The 18,830-nt window shown below is 37.1% G+C and overlaps 1 protein-coding gene across 3 annotated transcripts in view; it reads left to right on the top strand.

The window, feature by feature from the left end:
• The window catches only part of Dora (Dorado), a 641,834-nt gene extending 627,064 nt beyond the window's left edge, over positions 1–14,770 (top strand). For all 3 annotated transcript variants that reach the window (XM_067152778.2, XM_067152780.2, XM_067152779.2), the window contains 2 exons: positions 12,315–12,464; positions 14,636–14,770. In XM_067152778.2, the coding sequence (XP_067008879.2) occupies positions 12,315–12,464; positions 14,636–14,702 (217 nt within the window). In that variant the 3' untranslated portion in view covers positions 14,703–14,770. The remainder of the gene's footprint in view (positions 1–12,314; positions 12,465–14,635) is intronic.
• The last annotated feature ends 4,060 nt before the right edge of the window (positions 14,771–18,830 follow it).

An 18,830-nucleotide genomic window follows, 5' to 3' on the forward strand; every position in this document is an offset into this window, starting at 1 on the left:
ATCTCTGGTGACACATTTAGTATTTACCTGACAAAATTAATTAAAACTCATCCATCCATTGCCAATGAGAGATCTGGCTTACTCTGATGCATAAGTAGCCGTGATGGCATCAAATTAAGTTCCTACACATGATATCTGAGGCCATACTGCTGCTCCCTTACATGGCGAATAGCCAGGCTGAGTGGCGCTGGCCTTCTGGCTCAGTCTGCCGCTCAAATACGTCAGCATCGTGTCTGTAGATTTACTGGAATGTTGTAAAAGAACTCCTGCGGGATTAAATTTCAGCACCTCAGCCTCTCCGAAAATCGAAAAAGTAGCTAGTGGGACGTAAAGTAAATAACATTATTATTATTATTATTACATGGTGTATACACTAAAACAATTCTTCAGCTAACTCTTACAGTGACCAGATCTAACTGGATGTCTTACGTTCACCTGCATATAGTAATCGCCATGTAACGAAATACCCCAGAAAGTAAATATCGCCGCCCGATGCTCTTCTTTTCTCTTTTTTGTAATGGCTGATCATTGCTGCCAACCTGCCTGGTTACATATTAAAATCACCAGACATAACCGTAACAAACTAACCTCAAAGTAAACACCGATAATAAATGTTTCCCTACCCTAGTAAATGATAAAAGTTAAGATGAAATAAATCAAGATATTCATAATTAAGTCGGTTTCCACGCTCAATGAGAAATAAAGGAAATAAACACCCTTTCTCACTCAAATTAATGTTACATATATCTGTCTTTATTTTGATATACAGTAGGCGTACTATAACCATATTCTTGAAAAGAGGGGCGTGTTAAATGATGCAATTTGTTTAATAAGTATTTGCAGTGTGATTTTCGAAAGTTCCAGACATCCAATGACTTCCCTTTCTTTTGCGCGAATATTTCCTTCTCTCTTCAATACCGGTAACCAGTAAGGAGAGAGATTGGGCATATTTTCAGCCTGCAGGCTGGTTATATCTTCACGGTTATCAGGAAACATATAGGAATACTAATGTGCCAAGCTACATGAACGGAAATTAGGTCAGCTTTCAAGCTCACTGCAGAATTGAATACCGGTATTAGTTATACTATCTACTTCTATCGTTTTCACATACACCGAGGTGCCAGTATTTCGTCCCGCAAGAGTTCTTTATGTACCAATAGATCTAGACATGAGGCTGGCGTATTTGAGCACTTTCAAATACCGCCGAACTCAAATCCGCCAACCTGAGCTAGTCATACATTCTCTCCTTCACTCGCTTAAATTAATTTTAAACATTTACTGCCTTTATTCTGATGTATGCATTACTATAACTGCATTCTTAAAGGAAGGGGGGGGGGGGAATATAGATTGTATAATTCATTGCGATTTCTGCAAGTTCAAGTACTTATCACATAAGACATATGTCCTTCCTTTTAATAATAATGCTAACAGCTTTACATCCCACTAAGAACTTTTACGGTTTTCGGCATTTAGCATTTTAAAGATATTTTCAGCTTACAAGTTGGTGTATCTCAAGCTTTCAACATTACGGAAACCAATGTACAGGAGCACTATGAGTCAAACAACATTACCAGATTTTTACATATATATATATTGGCTTAAATCACATGAAGACAGGTTGTGCAGCAAGAATTGGATAGGAAAGAGGGCTAGGATTTAAAATGTAAATAAGCGTACAGACACAGCACTAGCCTGAAATGAAAATGATGGGCAAAAAAAAACTTCAGACCTGCCGACTGTGGGGTTTGAATCCATCACCATCTCCTGAAACCAAGCTCACAGCAATGTGATCAAACTGCACAGCCAGTTCACTCAGTTTCCTATGACGCGCAATAGGCCTACCACATGGGCGACCCACTTACCTGTATATGGATCTTCAATTCTTCAATTATACATGTATGCAAATACATTATGCACCTTAGTAAGAGGTACTTCCCTAGTTGGTTCTCTGATTGGTGCATGTATAACAAATATGTTTGGGAAGAAATACTTTTATTTTATATTTATTTATATCATAAAGAAGTCATGTTGTCATAGCAAAACGAATATGCAACGAAGAAATGAATCCGAAGAGATAAGCATTATTTACTGCATTAAATATTAGTTCCAAAAAACTGAAGAGCCTTTCCAACATCCATGTATTTTGACGTCTATCAATACCTTATAAAATACGACGTAATCTTCTTCGAATATACAACAGCTAAGAAGAAGCCAGCATTCAACCTACTATTCTTCTTTATTACATCATTTAGTGCACAGTGGTCTTTTATAATATACGGCGCACCGAACTTTACATAACTTCCGCTCAGTGCTTCGTCAATTGGAAGAGTTATTATTTTTAATATATCTCTACTCAACTTCCCACATGGTATGTACCTTTAAAAAGACTGTACTTGTGTTTACATTGTTTATGTTTTCTTCGATATTTACGCTTTAATTTACTTCAGGCTGATGATGACCTATTACTAGGTCGAAACTAGTCCCTATGTAATTTTCATTTTGTATTGAAAAGGTGGACCAATAATAATATATTATTTTACTCTATTGTAAGCGATATGTAGTAGTAATAATAACAACAACAACAAACGTGTGCAATAAGGAAAAAGGAAATAAATACAAGTAAATATAAATATAATTTACAACATTTAGAGCCATTCCATGGTCACTGAATTACAAAGCAGGGGTATGAATAAATAAACATAATAAACATGAATATCAATATTTAAAAAGCAAAAAGCAAAGTCATATCCGTACAAACCATGAAAGCCATTGGAAGGGTGGAAGGTGAAGGCTTCCACTATCCATGACGTTGGCATTTGGTGGGGGTGGGGTGGAGTGGTTAGCTCTACGCATGACCGCCTTTGCCCCCAATAGTTAACCTGGTACTAATTTATCATGCGCAAAACATTCCTTCCAAATTACGTTAAACCCCTGTCACTCATTATTATTATTATTATTATTATTATTATTATTATTATTATTATTAATAAATTATTAATAAATTGCAAATGGGAAATATCCCGGTGGCAACGGTCACTTACAGTAATGTGATAATAAAGTTAACATAATTACCCAACTACAACAAACAAACAAACAACAAGAGTACAAGAAGCAGATATATGGAAGGAAAATATAACAAGAATTACTTCTAGTTTAATATTCTAAATCGAGCAACATCATATACAAATTCACACACAACTTAAGTATTTACAGTGCTTAACAATATGGCTTACAATATTATAGGTTGACCTTACTACTAGCTTAACATTATAAGTGATAATAAAGTGAAGTTAAACCGTAATTACCCTACAACAACAACATTACAACAAGCAAGAAATACTACTAATTTAACTTTCTAAATCCAGTGTCATTATATACATATTCACACACAACTTAAGTATTTCCAGTACTTAACACTATAAATTACACTACTATAGATTGATCTTACTACTAGCTTAACACTACAAGTGATAATAAAGTTAAATCATACTACCCAACAACTACAACAACTCAAGTACAAAAAGGAATTCCATGGAAAAAAATATTACAAGAAATACTACTAGTCATTCTAAATCCAGCATCATGTACAGTTTCATACACAATTTAATTATTTCCAATACTTGCCACTATGGCTTACAAAACTATAGATTGAGCTTACTACTAGCTTGACGTTACAAGTGATAATAAAATAAAGTTAAAAACATTGTTAATTAACCAAGAACAACAACAATTACAAAAACATGAGTACAGCAAGCACTTCCCTGGAAAGAGAATACCACAAGAAAAAGCCTCCCAGTTTCACAATCAAAACCAAGCAGAAAATCAGAAATTCAGTGCCCGTAATTTACAACTTTTACTTTTCATTTTACACAAATGGTCTTCTTAAATGACTTGATACCAGAAAGGAATCTATCAAAGACTGCCGCAGGTAATTTATTCCAATCCCTTAGCGTCCTGTTGACGAAGGAAAACTTGCCCACATCCGTATGCTGGTTTCTGGCCCTAATTTTATGCTTATGATAATTTCTCAATAAGTATGAGGGAGGTTCTAACCTATTCCTAATACAACTCCAACCAGCCCTTCCCGTATAGCTCTTATAAAGACCACACAGGCGAGCTCTAGTTCTTCTAGATTCAAGACTTTCCCAATTAATGGTATTCCTTCTATTCCCAGTTACGAAACGCATCGCTCTTCTTTGAACTTTCTCTAGGGAATTTATTAAACCCATCCTGTACGCATCCCAACATGCAGATCCATATTCGAGAATGGGTCTTACAAAGTATTTATAAGGTTTATTTAAACCTACTAGGGTGGTGAACACATAAATAAGAATTCCAATGAAAGTATTTTCCTTCTGGACCTTCATGCCAGACAGATGGTTTTTTTTTAAACAAATTTTTTTCACTATGATATGATTTATCTATAGAGCGAAACCGCTATGCAGTGTGCGTCTCATAGCAATCGAGATGGAATTGGTAATGTACTGTGTATCTGTAGAGCCTATATATGACTTTTTACAATTACTTCTAAAGTGAATTTCAGCTGTGTGACAACGCTAAAAAGACTATGGACTTCAAGATTGGCATTCCTGAAGAGGGTTTTCTACACTTTCCCATTTTCACACATTGATTCAAGAGTCTGTATTGGCTTGTGACAAAACCACTGTATTCTTCCGAAAACCACTGATAGAGACAGGTTTGGTTGTAATCCACCGAAAACAAATTATAATGACCGGTTAGGTAGTGATCCATCGAAAACCACTGACTGTCGCAGGGTTAGGTTAGGTTCGACAGGATTTGTAATTGAGCGACTGTTGTCATTGAAAGCACTTTCGTGACGACTGAAGGCAATAAACATAAAACTGAATGCATTGGTCTACAAAGTTTTCATTCAGTAGATACGCTAGGAACTGGCGAACCAAAACCGTACATACAAAGTTTACAGGAATCAACAAAACAGGATATTAATTTGTGGTACTCACTGTTCTTTAAAGAGAAGAAATATCCAGTCAACAATAGCTGCTTTTTCACTATTATTGTCTGGCCCCATGGCTAAATGGTTAGCGTGCTGGCCTTTGGTCACAGGGTGTGGGTTTGATTCCCGACAGGGTGGGGAATTTGAACCACCGTTGGTTAATTTCTCTGGCACGGGGGCTGGGTGTATGTCGTCTTCATCAACATTTCACTATTATTGTGTAAAATAGAAACTTACTAGTTATGACAAGTACAGTATGTTCAACAGCGACTCCTGAATGATGACAGGCAGGATGTCCAACCTCACTAATCTATGTTTCAGACTATTTCTACTTAAAAAATTGTATTTGTCCTCTAATGTGATTTTGCAATTTTTGCTGAATATTTATGTGGCTGAAATGAAGGTGGATAAGCTTCATGGTCTCCTTTATATAGGAAGAATGTATCGTGGAAATTAAACTCAATTTCGGTTTCATGTACATTACAGTTTCTCTAAGATATATTGATAGTAATTCAGTCATGTACGACGACGATGTATTTCATGGTAAAGACAGCTGCCTCTGTGGATCAGTGGTAGAGTGACGGCCTCCGAATCCCAAGATAGCGGGTTCAAACCCGGCAGAGGTAGTCGGATTTTTGAAGGGCAGAAAGAAGTCCATTCGACACTTCATGTCGTACGATGTCGGCATGTAAAAGATCTCTAGCGAAATTTGGTGTTAACCCGACAAAATTAATTAAATCTCAGCCACAGACGCCCAAGAGAGTTTCAGTTTACTCGGTCTGCCATCTAGTGGGCCTAGAGTATAACGGAACGTCAAAATTGACGAGCAGACAGCCAGATGGCGTCAACTTGAAATGTCTGCACACGGTAGCTGAGGCCATACGATTATTATTATTATTATTATTATTATTATTATTATTATTATTATTATTATTATTATGGTAAAGACTAATTACTTTGCAATGCTATCTATCTTAATGGTAATGTACTTTGTACCCCTGTACTAGTGTAGGCTACTGAGTGCATGATTCGAAGCAGTATATCGATTCATTCAAGTGTCCGAATGAATCGATTCACAGGAACGGCAAGCACACGGCACACAAATCATGCACAATCACGGCTCAGTGAGCCACACGACACACATGGCTCCTTATCGGCACACTGGACACTGACGGGGAGCCGAGCTTTCGCTGCAGCGAGACACAGTGAATCATGGCACACTGAAAGAATCGTACACAGTCACGGATCAGTGAGACACAACACACACACAGTTCATTATCGGTACACTGGACATTGGCGGGGAGCCGAACTTCCTCTGAAGCAATACATACAGAGTCATGGTACACTGAAAAAATCGTATGCTATAATGGACTCTCGAGCTCAGCTCATTTGAAAATAATACCTACTCGCATTCACTGTCCTCTTCTTACAGGGAGTTTTAAACAATACATGGATTTATTTGCAGTGTTAAAAAGATAGAACACAATTCCAAAGTACCTAGGTTGTAAGTAGGTAGGCAATTAGGTTATTCTAATTACTGTATTAGTTTAATCAATCAGTATCTTTATAACTAGTTGACGTTTGACAATTACTTAAACTCAGCTCTCTAGCCTCCACGCCTGGCTGAGTGGCTCAGACGGTCGAGGCGCTGGCCTTCTGAACCCAACTTGGCAGGGCCGAGCTCAGTGCGGTGGTATTTGAAGGTGCTCAGCCTCGTGTCAGTAGATTTACTGACACATAAAAGAGCTCCTGCAGGACTAAATTCCAGCACCTCGACGTCTCAAAAAAACCCTAAAAGTTGATAGTGGGACATAAAGCCAATAACATTATTATTTAGCCTACCCTATGACTATGAGTCATGCTCATGACCACTCAAAATTGTCTGTTTTATATTTGGAAGAACCACTCGGTATTCTCTTAGTTTGTATGTCGCATCATTGCACAATACTTCAATAATCGAATCACGAGGTTACCGGTGTACGTGGACAGTGAATATGTAAGTAGACTGATGCAATAGCTTAAATAAATGATGTTTAATCAGAAAACCAGTGGGCTACTGTACATCTCCTGTAGCCTATACAAAATATGACGATTTTAAAAAGCCTCTGCTGATAGAAAAAGACATTTTCAAAGATGACAGAGTTAGTTGGCCGTGCGTTTAGGGTCGCGTAGCTATGAGCTTGCATTCGGGGAATGGTGGGTTCAAATCCTACCGTCGGCAGCCGTTAAAATGGTTTTCGGTGGTTTCCCATTTTCACACCAGACACATGCTTGTGCTGTACCTTAATTAAGACCATGGCCGCTTCCTTCCCACTTCTAGCCCTTTCCTATCTCTTCTATCCTCTTTGTCGCCATAAGACCTATCTGTGTTGGTGCGACGTAAAGCAAATTGATTTATATTTAATATGTGGGCTACTTATTGTGGACACAGGTATTTTTATATGTAATTCTCTCTCCATATATACAGTATATGTGAGTTGTGACTTTCAGAGAACTGTGGAAAACCATTAGATAGTGTATAAAATTTGAGTTATGTCAGTATTTTAACAGGCGTACAATGTTTACATCGTGTATCGGTGACAGTGCGCGCTCTCTCTCTCTCTCTCTCTCTCTCTCTCTCTCTCTCTCTCTCTCTCTCTCTCTCTCACACACACACACACACACATTGCGCCACAGCAGTTCTAGATAATTTCACTCCGATTGGACATTGATCCCCACCTGCACATCTATACCGCCCTGTAACTTGTAGATACACAATTCCCACAATTTTGAAATGTAACTTTGTTATATCTGAAAGGACAGGGCAATCAGAAATGTATTATTTCCCAGCAAAGTTATAACATTCTTAATCTCGTGGAATGGCTCTTACAATGCTACAGCTAACTCCTCGGCTTCTCTTCTTCTTCTTCTTCTTCTTCTTCTGATTCACTGCTTCCATGATGAATGACTAGCTCCTCCACTTCAGGAAGACCTCTCACCTCATTATTGTAGGACTCGACAATCTTCTTCTCAGTGTGTTTCACTTCATTTCTCCACATCTTTGCTGTCGCCTATAAGATATATTGAAGTATCACAACCTGACAAGTATATTATAAACTCCACTTGCCTATATCCAATAAATAACATTTCCACTTGGCCTACCTGATCAAGAGATTCTTTCCACACAGCTGTAGCTCTGTCCAATCCGTGACCGGGTCTTGAAGCCACTGTTTTGTTATAATACTGTTTTGCCACAGACCATACAAATTCGATGGCATTGAAAAATGAGTGGTATGGAGGAAGTCGTAAGACAGTATGGCCTTCACTGTGCAGCATCTTGTCAACAATGTACCTGGTTTTAAAGAAACAGAGAAATATTGTTATGCATACATAAAAGTCAAATACACGAGTGTAAACAACATTATCTAAACTTATGTTTACGTGCTTCTGTACCTCTTTAAGTGACTTCGATTCATATTACACAACCTTTGCAGCTCATCTTTTGTAGCATTTTCTGGTGGAGAAACTCCATTCTGCCTTAACCATGACTGTAAATTAAAGGAAAAATAAAAATTAATTTCTGTAACATCATTAAACGTCATTCAGTAGAAGGAAATATTCAATGAAGTATAATTACCACTAATTCATCCTTCCTCCATTTCGTTGTTGGTTGATGCTCAACAAGCTTACAGTGATATGGTGCATTATCCATTACAATAACACAGGGTCCTATATTTCTTAATCCTACGATTAATTGCGTTTTCACCCACATCTGAAATTTCTCGCTGTTCATAGCACCATGGTAATCTGATTTCTCTTCAAGTTTGTAGCAAATATCAAATCAGCACCTGTAAGAATTTTAAGTTTTAGTATGAAGTTATTTCTTCTAAAAAAAGTATTCCCTAAAAATATGAGATCACCCCTCTTCAAGGATAGGCCTATTAATTGATAAAAAATGTGATTTCTGTTGAATGATACAAAAAGCTGTCTGATTTTAAGTGAAACCAACTACTATGTAGCAAAGTCACCCGATGATGAAGTCAATGAATTACTACTTACACTACTTTATCATAACATCTCTCATGAATGTATCTCCATTAGTAGGCCTATATCTGGATTAGAAGTCCACGATCACTTGCATTAAAGATATAAGTATAAACACCCATTTCAATACCTTAGAACAAATGTAATTGCTGCGAACACTGAACCTATATCAGGCAGTAAGAAATAAGAAGCTTGGAAGGTGTTTAACAGTCAGGTATCAAGCACTGATTCAGGTGGAGATTGTCGAATGCAGAATAAACATAATAAATAGGCCTACAATACAAGTAATTTACTGATACAAATATCCAGTAATATTATATGAAAATACACTGAGCAAGTTTTGATTGAAGTACCTCTCTAAGGTCTTTTTAATAACCAAGAGATCCCTTAACAGTGGAGAAGTCAAAATCAAAAACCACGTACAGAGCTCAATGAGCGGTAAGTTATAATGCCACTTCCGATCTAGTGCCAGTCAATTTCAATCAATCAGTCACCACTGATCTGCACTTAGGACAGTCACCCAGGTGGAAGATGTAGTTTCAGGGATAGGCCTAGTATTTTCTTCAATAATTGCAAAGAATTTGGAAATTTATTGAACATCTCCCTTGGTAAATTACTCCAATCCCTAACTCCCTTCTTAAAAAAAAAAAAAAACAAATATTTGCCCCACTTTTCATCAACTTTATCACTGTACTGTGATCTTACCTACTTTTAAAATACCACTGAAACGTAATCGTCTACCAATGTCATTCCACACCACCTATCCACCGACAGCTCGGAACATACCACTTAGTCCAGCAACTCGTCTCCTTTCACCCAAGTCTTCCCAGCCCAAACCCGACAAAATTTTTGTAACGCTACTCTTTTGTCAGAAATCACCCACAACAAATCGTGCTTCTGTCTTTTGAACTTTTCCAGTTCTCCAATCAAGTAATCCTAGTGAGGGTCTCATACACAGGAACTGTACTTAAGTTGGGGTCTTATCAGAGACTTATGTGCCCCCCCCTACATCCGTACTACAAACCCTAAATACCCTCATAACTATGTAAAGAGAGATCACCTCACTATAATAAAATGAAGTAAAATAAAGTAAGAACATACCAGGTACAAAGCCATCTTTCGTTCCAGCATGAACAATAACCAGTCTTCCTCCCTCAGACACAGGTCGACGAATTACTCCTTGAACATCATGTCCAGATTTGTGTGGTTTATTCCAGGAGTATGTGGGTGACCCTGAAAGAGAAATGCACAATTGAAACCAAAGACACCTGATGAAGATAAATTATTCCAAGATTTTTTTATATAAAATGTAATATATAACATATATATTCACCATTCATAAAAATCCAAGCCTCATCCAAGAAAACAACAGGTTTTGGTTTCTCACTGTCCTTATTACGTATGTATTCCCTCAGAAAACAGGATCTCTTAAAATAAATGTCTTCATTTTCTCTAACATACGCATAGGGATCACCTTTACTCCACACAAACCCCATGGCCTTCAAAATTCTTCTTAATGATGTTTCGGAGCCCTGTACAAATAAGTGTCATAATTTGCTTTCATGTGGTCGAAAACCTTTCTTACAGTTACGACTTCTCCTGTGGGAAGAAAAAAGAGAGTTACAAGGGACTCAAAAGAGAGCACAAAACATTCTGGGAGCTTATCTCACCTGCGTGCCAATTTCTGTAAATAATGTTGCAATAGATTCCTTATGAAGTCACCTTACCTTTATGTAATTTATCATAAATAAACCTTGCTATCGCTTCCTTAGAAAAACTGTCTATGGCGGTCACTGGATGTTCACGCTTCCGGCGTTTACCTGGTGTAGAAAATTCAACTCCCTTCTTGAAATTTCCTATTACTTTTCGGACTAAACCGAAACTACACTGTAAGAATACACACACAGAAATATATTACATACACATATACCGTAAGTCAACATGAATACACAAAGGTTAAGTCTACAAACCGTATCGAAGTCGACACAAGACATGGTATAGGCCTAGGCCTACATGATCAGGTTAGGTTAGGTTCAGAATGAAATACTGCTCCATTTCAACTGATTGTCATTATGCCAGAAACTTATCATAGAAACAAGATAAAAACGAAAACTTACCCCAGTTAATAATGCAACTCTTGCCATTAGCTTCGTATCACTACGACTGATACCTTCTTCGTCGTCTTCCTGTTTCAATTGCTCGTAGCAATGTACAAGCATTTCTTGACCTGATGCTTGTAAAGGACGTAACCTTGGTTTCCTTTTCGGAGGAGCTCTTGCAGATTTCTCTGCCTTCTTAGACATCCCAATCGAATTCTGTTCGTATAAGTATGGGACGAAATAGGAACGTAATTAATAAAATGATGTGCTCATCATTTCACACAAACTACGTTATTAAATGCATTATCCGAACATGCCACACATTTTACTTACCTGGTATTAGCCAAATAGAGTTACAATCCCACAGAAAAAGAATATATGCTTTAAATATTCTCGTAAATGTATCGCTAGTGACTTTAAAGGCAATGCGGTGGCAACACGCAATTCACGCTAGAACAGTGACTGAACGTTGCAAACGTGCCAGATTAACGGTAACAGTAAGACGTCGTATCGGCAAGTAGGGTCCCTAAACTGTATGGTTACCGACACTGAAAAAGACCCAACAGCAAGAAAAGTTACTATAAATCAATACCTTAATATTACAGGGGAGAAAGGGTAAGGTTGCACCCTTAGGGTACGTCCTTACACGCCTGGGACTATACCTTACAGAAACTACGTTGCATGCTATGGTCTTCCTATTGAGCAATCCCTCTCCATGTCCTGCCTGTGTGAATTAATTAATGATGAAAATAAGTCATAGTATCAATTTCTGCCTAGTTAATACACAGTGACTACACTTTTTAAGGAACACTAAATACACTATAACCACTTATTATTACATTAAATGGCTAATTATGATTTCCTCAGAATTGACATGCCACATAATTTAAATGACTGATCTTTATTATTGTATTTTTTGTCACTCGTAACTTTTTGGAAATTATCTTGGAATTCATGCAGTTTGCAGATCTTAACTCAGTATAAAATTAGAAAGGGAGGATGTAATTTCTAGCTTATCTCTTGATTTCATATTACCTTATGTCAAGGATACAATACACACACTTTTGCTCCTGTTATAAACAAGTGTATACTGTAATTGAATATTTAATTTTCACGGTTACATTGTTTCGTATAGCCGTAGATAGAATGTTAGGAATACGAGTCTGATACATGTTACTATCTTGATTTGTAATTTGTTTGTTCCTTGTTTCTTATAGGTATATTCAGTGTATGCATCAGAAGCTGTACCATTTGACAGCAGGGGATTATGAAGAGTTCGTCAACATTGTTTGCTCAGCTCGTGCGGCGTTTCAAATTACGCCAGAAGGTAATGCTCAATTCAAGGAATGGCTGCAATCTATTCGCAGGTGAGTAATGTCATCTCCATTGAAATTCTTCAAGACTTCTGTCTTTTATTTTCCTTATCTAATAATGAGCAGTCCTAAGAAAAGCCTTTTCTGTTAGGTGATACCCCACCCAATTGGTTGACCAACAGATTTCCCAAGCAGTGAATTCTGTCTCTAGACCCCTCAAGCAACCAAACTAGTACCCTTCATAATTCTCCACAAAATATATAACATTTTAAAGGAACCATTATTTCTTCTCTCACCCTCATCCAACACCTGTGATCTTCTTCCAAAACGTCTCACAGTCACATTCAGATGCCATCTCACTCATTCTGAACCACTTCTGTCTCTTTCACCTCTGAACTACACATACTCAGCATCTCTTGATTCACCAAACTCGATAGCTGCAGTCGCTTAAGTGCGGCCAGTATCTGGTATTCGGGAGATAGTAGGTTCGAATCCCACTGTCGGCAGCCCTGAAAATGGTTTTCCGTGGTTTTCCAGTTTCACACCAGGCAAATGCTGGGGCTGTAACTTAATTAAGGCCACGGTCTCTTCCTTCCCACTCCTAGCCCTTCCCTGTCCCATCATCGCCATAAGACCTATCTGTGTCGGTGCGACGTAAAGCAACTAGCACATCCCTTGATTCAGTATCATCTGTTCAGCTTTACATTCACACGTGGCTCCATCGAACCACATTTGACAATTGTTTCAGAGTCCTTGAGCAATTATCCTGTATTTCCACCTTCTTGTCCTCGAAAGATTCCGAAGTTGGACATCAACTGGTGCTCAGGTCTAGACAAGCACCTGGCCTTATCATTAGATAACTGCTCTTACCTTGTCTTGCCCGCCTTTACCTTAGAACAGTGTTTACTTGTCAACAATTATCATCATCATTCTTATTCTGTCCTCCATTGTCGAAGGCTGAAGCCAAAAAAAAAATTTTATCTTTGTTTTGTGTGTTCTATATCCATGCATATTTACACAGTAAGTCTCTGCTCTCCTTTACATTTATATAGACATTATTATTATTATTATTATTATTATTATTATTATTATTATTATTATTATTATTATTATTATTATTATTATTATTATTATTAAGAAAATTTCTAGAATATATCTAAACTATCGCATGACTAGTACAGGTTCTTACATTTTAAAAAGAGTAATTTGTTCACCTCTCCTTGAATTTGCGTTGTTTACATTTGTTGAATGAAGATGGTTTTCTGTGGTTTCTCATTTTCACACCAGGCAAATGCTGGGGCTGTACCTAAATTAAGGCCATGGCCGCTTCCTTCCAACTCTTAGGCCTTTCCTCTCCCATCGTCAACATAAGACCTATGTGTGTCAGTGTGACGTAAAGCCAGTTGTAAAAAATTAAATAAATTGTTGAATGGTACAGAATGTATCTGATTGCCTACACTTCTTGTTATCTCAAGTTCTGAATGTGATTGACAGGTTCTGCCTATGACATTTGAACTCTGTTTTGATACAAGTGTAACGTATTGTGCAATTCGCTACTCTCCATCTGTTTCCTAGATATGTGGAATATGTTAATCATATCATTTAAATGGTATCAACTGCAGAAGACACCCTTCCTTCATTCTTGTAGGTACGGAGAGGTCCATTGCAGTTAATGTTCTTTAGAATAAAAATTTTAAAATCTATATATTACAGAACATCAGTCTGTAGGTGTTAAACATGAGATATTGTATAAAGAACTTATTCTACAGGTATGCTATAATACTACTTGTATAAAATGCCTATCAAATGATTATGGTTTTAATATGCAATATTTAAGCATTTGTTTAAACAACATCTTTTAAAACATTTGTTGTGGACAGTTATTTCATCACTGTTCAGAGTATGACAGCAATTAGGGATTTAAAAAATTATTTTCTAGAAGAATGAGGAAGACAAATATGGGGATGATTTATTAGGGAAAATTACTGCTACCGTAATACTGTTTAAATAGCTGTCCACCACAAGGAAAGGATTTTGGAAGGCGGGTATCATAGTCTATGCTATTTGTTCACTCAGCTAATCCTACTTTCAAAATTCTTCAGCTCCCATAATTGGTAATTATCTCCTCTATCTCTTGCTTGGAGTGTAAAACATTTATGATTTCTGTAGAAAACTTACAATTGACATCTGAATAGATTTACTTACTTACTGTTATTTCTTTCTAGGTCCAAGTCATGTAAGAAAGATTTGTGGACCCAGATTAATGCAGCCCTTCAAGCCAACAGCAAATGACAAAGGCCAGCTTTAGGTGCCCGCCATTCTAGTAGTCTTAGTTCTGGAAGCAGTAGATCATCTGTAGTGGAACAACCCAACAAAACCGCTCAAAATGTTGGAGATGCCCTCAACCAGTATCCCCACTCAGAACAATCTGCTGATAGCGATAATTCAGAGAACATTAGGTCCAGTGTTGGAGAGCCCAGTGTTAGATTCTCTCAACCTGTCAGTGATCTCGACCATACTTTTCATATTTCATGTTCGTCTTCTATACGTAACTTTAATAGTTCTTCGTCTTCTTCTGAGAGCAGTGGACTGTCTAAAGTGAAATCTAATGATAGATTACCCTACTCAGCTATTAATAACGATGATAATTTTTTTCAGCCGCAGATAATTTCTGTTCACCACTCAAGCAACAATCCATTACCTATATCTGGAATGACCAACAGATACTTTCAACCCAGTAGAGATGTCGCCAACAGTTATGCATCATCTACCAGTCAATGTAGCAATGGTATCATGGAAACAGTCAGTCAGTCTGCTGGAGATCCTGGCAATCATTTTCTACATACATCTCATCCCCGTAACTCTGAATGCTCTAGAGCATCTTTTGTAGAATCAACCAGTAAATTATCTCGTAATTCCTGTTCAACTGTTGGTTATGCTGGAAATAGCAGACAGTGTCAACTGGATCCAGTAAATAAATTCAGTCACTCCGTTGGGGAAAATAACTGTCAATATTCTTTCTCTAATACAACTTCTTCCATCCACAGTAACAGTGATGGGCAAACTGTAGGGGAGATAGTTGGCAAGTTCTCAGGAGATACGAGGGAATACAGAAATCACTATCCCCGTTCTGGCATTCAGGACACCAAGCTCAACGACAACAGGGACGCTGGAGATTTCCCTCCTAATCATTTTCACACTAGCATGGCTGCTGATTCTGGGAGCAACAGGACAACTGTAGCAGTTCCAGTCAACAACAACCGGTATTCGTATGTGACTGGCACCAATAGACCTGTAGTTGTGGAGCCAGCATACAGATTCTCAGTGGACCTTGGTTACCAGTATCCAGATGCTACCCATCTATCTCGTAACAGTGCTGCAGGGAGCAACAGACCACTCGTACTTGAGGCAACTGGAGGGATGGGCAATCAATATCTTTTCATCGGTCAAGCTTCAGATAGCTCAGGAAATGGCAGACCAACTGCTGCAGTGGAACCTGTGTACAGATTCCCTCAGTCTGAGGAAGGGAGTAACAGAATATCATTGTCCCAGTATGGCAATGCTGTAACTTCAGAAGAAAGAGTGGCACTGCCACTGAGTGTAAGGTGGGAAAATGGCTATCCTGTGGAGGTGAGGCCAATTCTGGATCAAACAGCTTGGGGAATGTGGGCCAATAGGTGACTGCTTCCTGTTAGTAAAGAGGATCTGTGTATAAACATGTCCTCTTGTGTCTAGTTCTAATTTATGAAATAGTTTGGAAGTCCAGTGGATATGAGAGATTTATATTTGCACACTTGTAAAAATGGAGTGCAAATTTCATTCCAATTTTGGAGAGAATCATACACAGAAGTACTCCGTCACCAACACAAACAGTTTATTAAATATATAAATGTTTTATGACTATTTCATTTATACTTTGATTTAAAAGAAATTGTTATATGCACAGAAATTTAAATATTAGTTGTTTCTTTCATTCCTCATGTTATAAAGAAAATAAATTGCACTTTCATCTATGGAATCATTTATAATTTTAATTTCTATATTTGCGTATTTTGGTATGATCGAAAACTTGTAATGCATGCATGTGACTGTATGGATGGTACATTGCAAAGTGTTCTTACAAATACGTATTATTGCATGCATTTAAAAAAAAAAATGTTAAGTGTTCAATTAAATTTGTGTTTTCTTTGTAAGCTTTACTGCATGTAAGCTTTCTTCATGCACATTATTTTGTTGTTTTATTAATCTTCTTTGAGGGGAATTGTTGAGTTTATATTGTAATTCAATATTTACTAAGTTCGCCTGCTTATGAAGAAGGAAAATTATTAATGTGCAAACTAATCCTAATTCAACCCTGGAATACCTCTGTGAAGGGTCTGTGAAACCCGGTGTGTGTGTATGGTTTTGTAAGGTAGGTACAAGGGAGACTGAGACCTTTCACTTTATTACCAGAAGCCACTCTCTTCAGTTAGTTCTAGCTGACTCTGTTCGAAAAAAAAGAAAGGTTTGTAAACTTTTTTTAGCTGGTGTGTGTAATTTACGCATGTCAAGTAATTATCAACTTTTATTAACTTAAAAGTAATTTTTATATCTTTAAATTCACTCTATTTATCTATAGAATCTCGAAAATATTCCTGGTTAGATGATATAGGAAAATGGTAGACTAGTTATGAGGATGCTAATGAAGCCACCTGATATTAAATTTATCTGTTTCACTAAATTTAGGAGACAGAACAGTGAGTTAGGAAAGTAAAATAAAACAATAATTTCTGTCATTCAAATTCAGACTACATAAACTAAAATAATATAAATTTGAAACACTGAAACTCAAAATAACAAGATATTGATCTCTAAAAGGAGCTCAGAGGGGCATAAAGTCAATCACATTGTTCTCTGCTTTAAAGCACTTAATATCATGTTAACTTATTACCAGGACTTAAAGTTGCTATTGATAGAAGAAAACTGAATTTGAAACTTGTGCAACTTGCTTAACCCATCAAATTTAGAGTGGGAATAGGTACAGTCTAAGAGGTTTCTTGTGTCTGTAACCCATGTTCCCATTATTACCATTACACATCTCAGTAAATTTGCTGCTCTCGTAGCTGGTGGTTCTCTGTGTACTTCCAATACCTTAAACTTTGACTTCTTCAAACCATCTTATTAAGAGTGATTTGGTTCCTGTCATTGTTTGATCCACACACTCACTCCTTCCCCCTCACCCTCCCAAAACCCATTTTCTTTTCCCTTTACTACATATTACCATATATGCCAAGTTCATTCATTAAAATGGTTAATTTACTGCCTTGACAGCAGGTATACAATAAGTTTCTAAATGCCTTGCCTTCTGGTCTCCCATGTATGTAATTAAAAAAATGAAAAAATAAAAAAGGAAACAGGAAGAAAATTATTATAAAAATGTCTGCTATTTTAGTTCCAGTAAGCAGTGGTAAAACACAGACTGGGTTCAGCAGTCCTCACTATGGTACCCATGAGTGTCTTCTGTAGATTTAGTGCTCCAGGGTTAGAAGAAATATTTTTAAATGCCTCCAAATTGTCCTTGGTTTGTTCTCAGTTAATTATAATGGAATAGCTTGATCTCTGAAATTTTCATATATATTTCTTCATTTTTAACACATAATGTGTAATTGTGTTCCATGGTTTATAAACGAAAAATAAATACATTGTATAAAATGTTGGAAATTCTGAATGATACCACTTCAGTTGTTATAGCATCTAGCTGTAATAATGAAGTAGAATTATTCAGTATAAGTAATATGAAGAAAGTTTCAACTGTGTTGATTTCCATTTCCGCTGTCATGACACTTTTCAATAGATCTGTTACATGAACATCTGCTGTACTTTTGCTTATTAATTTATTTATTTATTTATTTATTTATTTATTTATTTATTTATTTATATTGTCCTAGCTTGTATTGAAGGTATTCCCTCAATAACTGCAATACCTATGAAGATATTGCAACAAAATTTGAACAGGACCCGTTTTCTAAGGAATGTGAGGTCTTAACGTGCGGGAGGTGCCCACCATTTATGTCCAGATGGGGTTGAACCCAGCATGTCATATTCCGTGCCATCGCCTGAATTTCTTTGATGATGTTTGCTTTCGAGGCATATATGGTTCGTGGTTTGTTTTGATTGACTCTCCCTTTCAGATATACCCATAAAATATAATAATGTGATATGAGCTCAGGTGACCAGAGTGGCTAAAGTCCTTTCTAAATGATGCAATTTGTAAAAAAAGGAATGAATTTTGGCCATGTTGGCATGTGAAGCGTGGAATGATGCTCCATCTTGCTGGAAATACCCAATGGAGAGTTCCTCATTGTCCAGTTGATTTACAAATTGAGTTGAATATTGCCAATGTGTCAGGATATACCATACTAAGCACTAAGTGAAGGGGTT

This window comes from Anabrus simplex, chromosome 8 (genome assembly GCF_040414725.1).
Source record: "Anabrus simplex isolate iqAnaSimp1 chromosome 8, ASM4041472v1, whole genome shotgun sequence".
Lineage (NCBI taxonomy): Eukaryota > Metazoa > Arthropoda > Insecta > Orthoptera > Tettigoniidae > Anabrus > Anabrus simplex.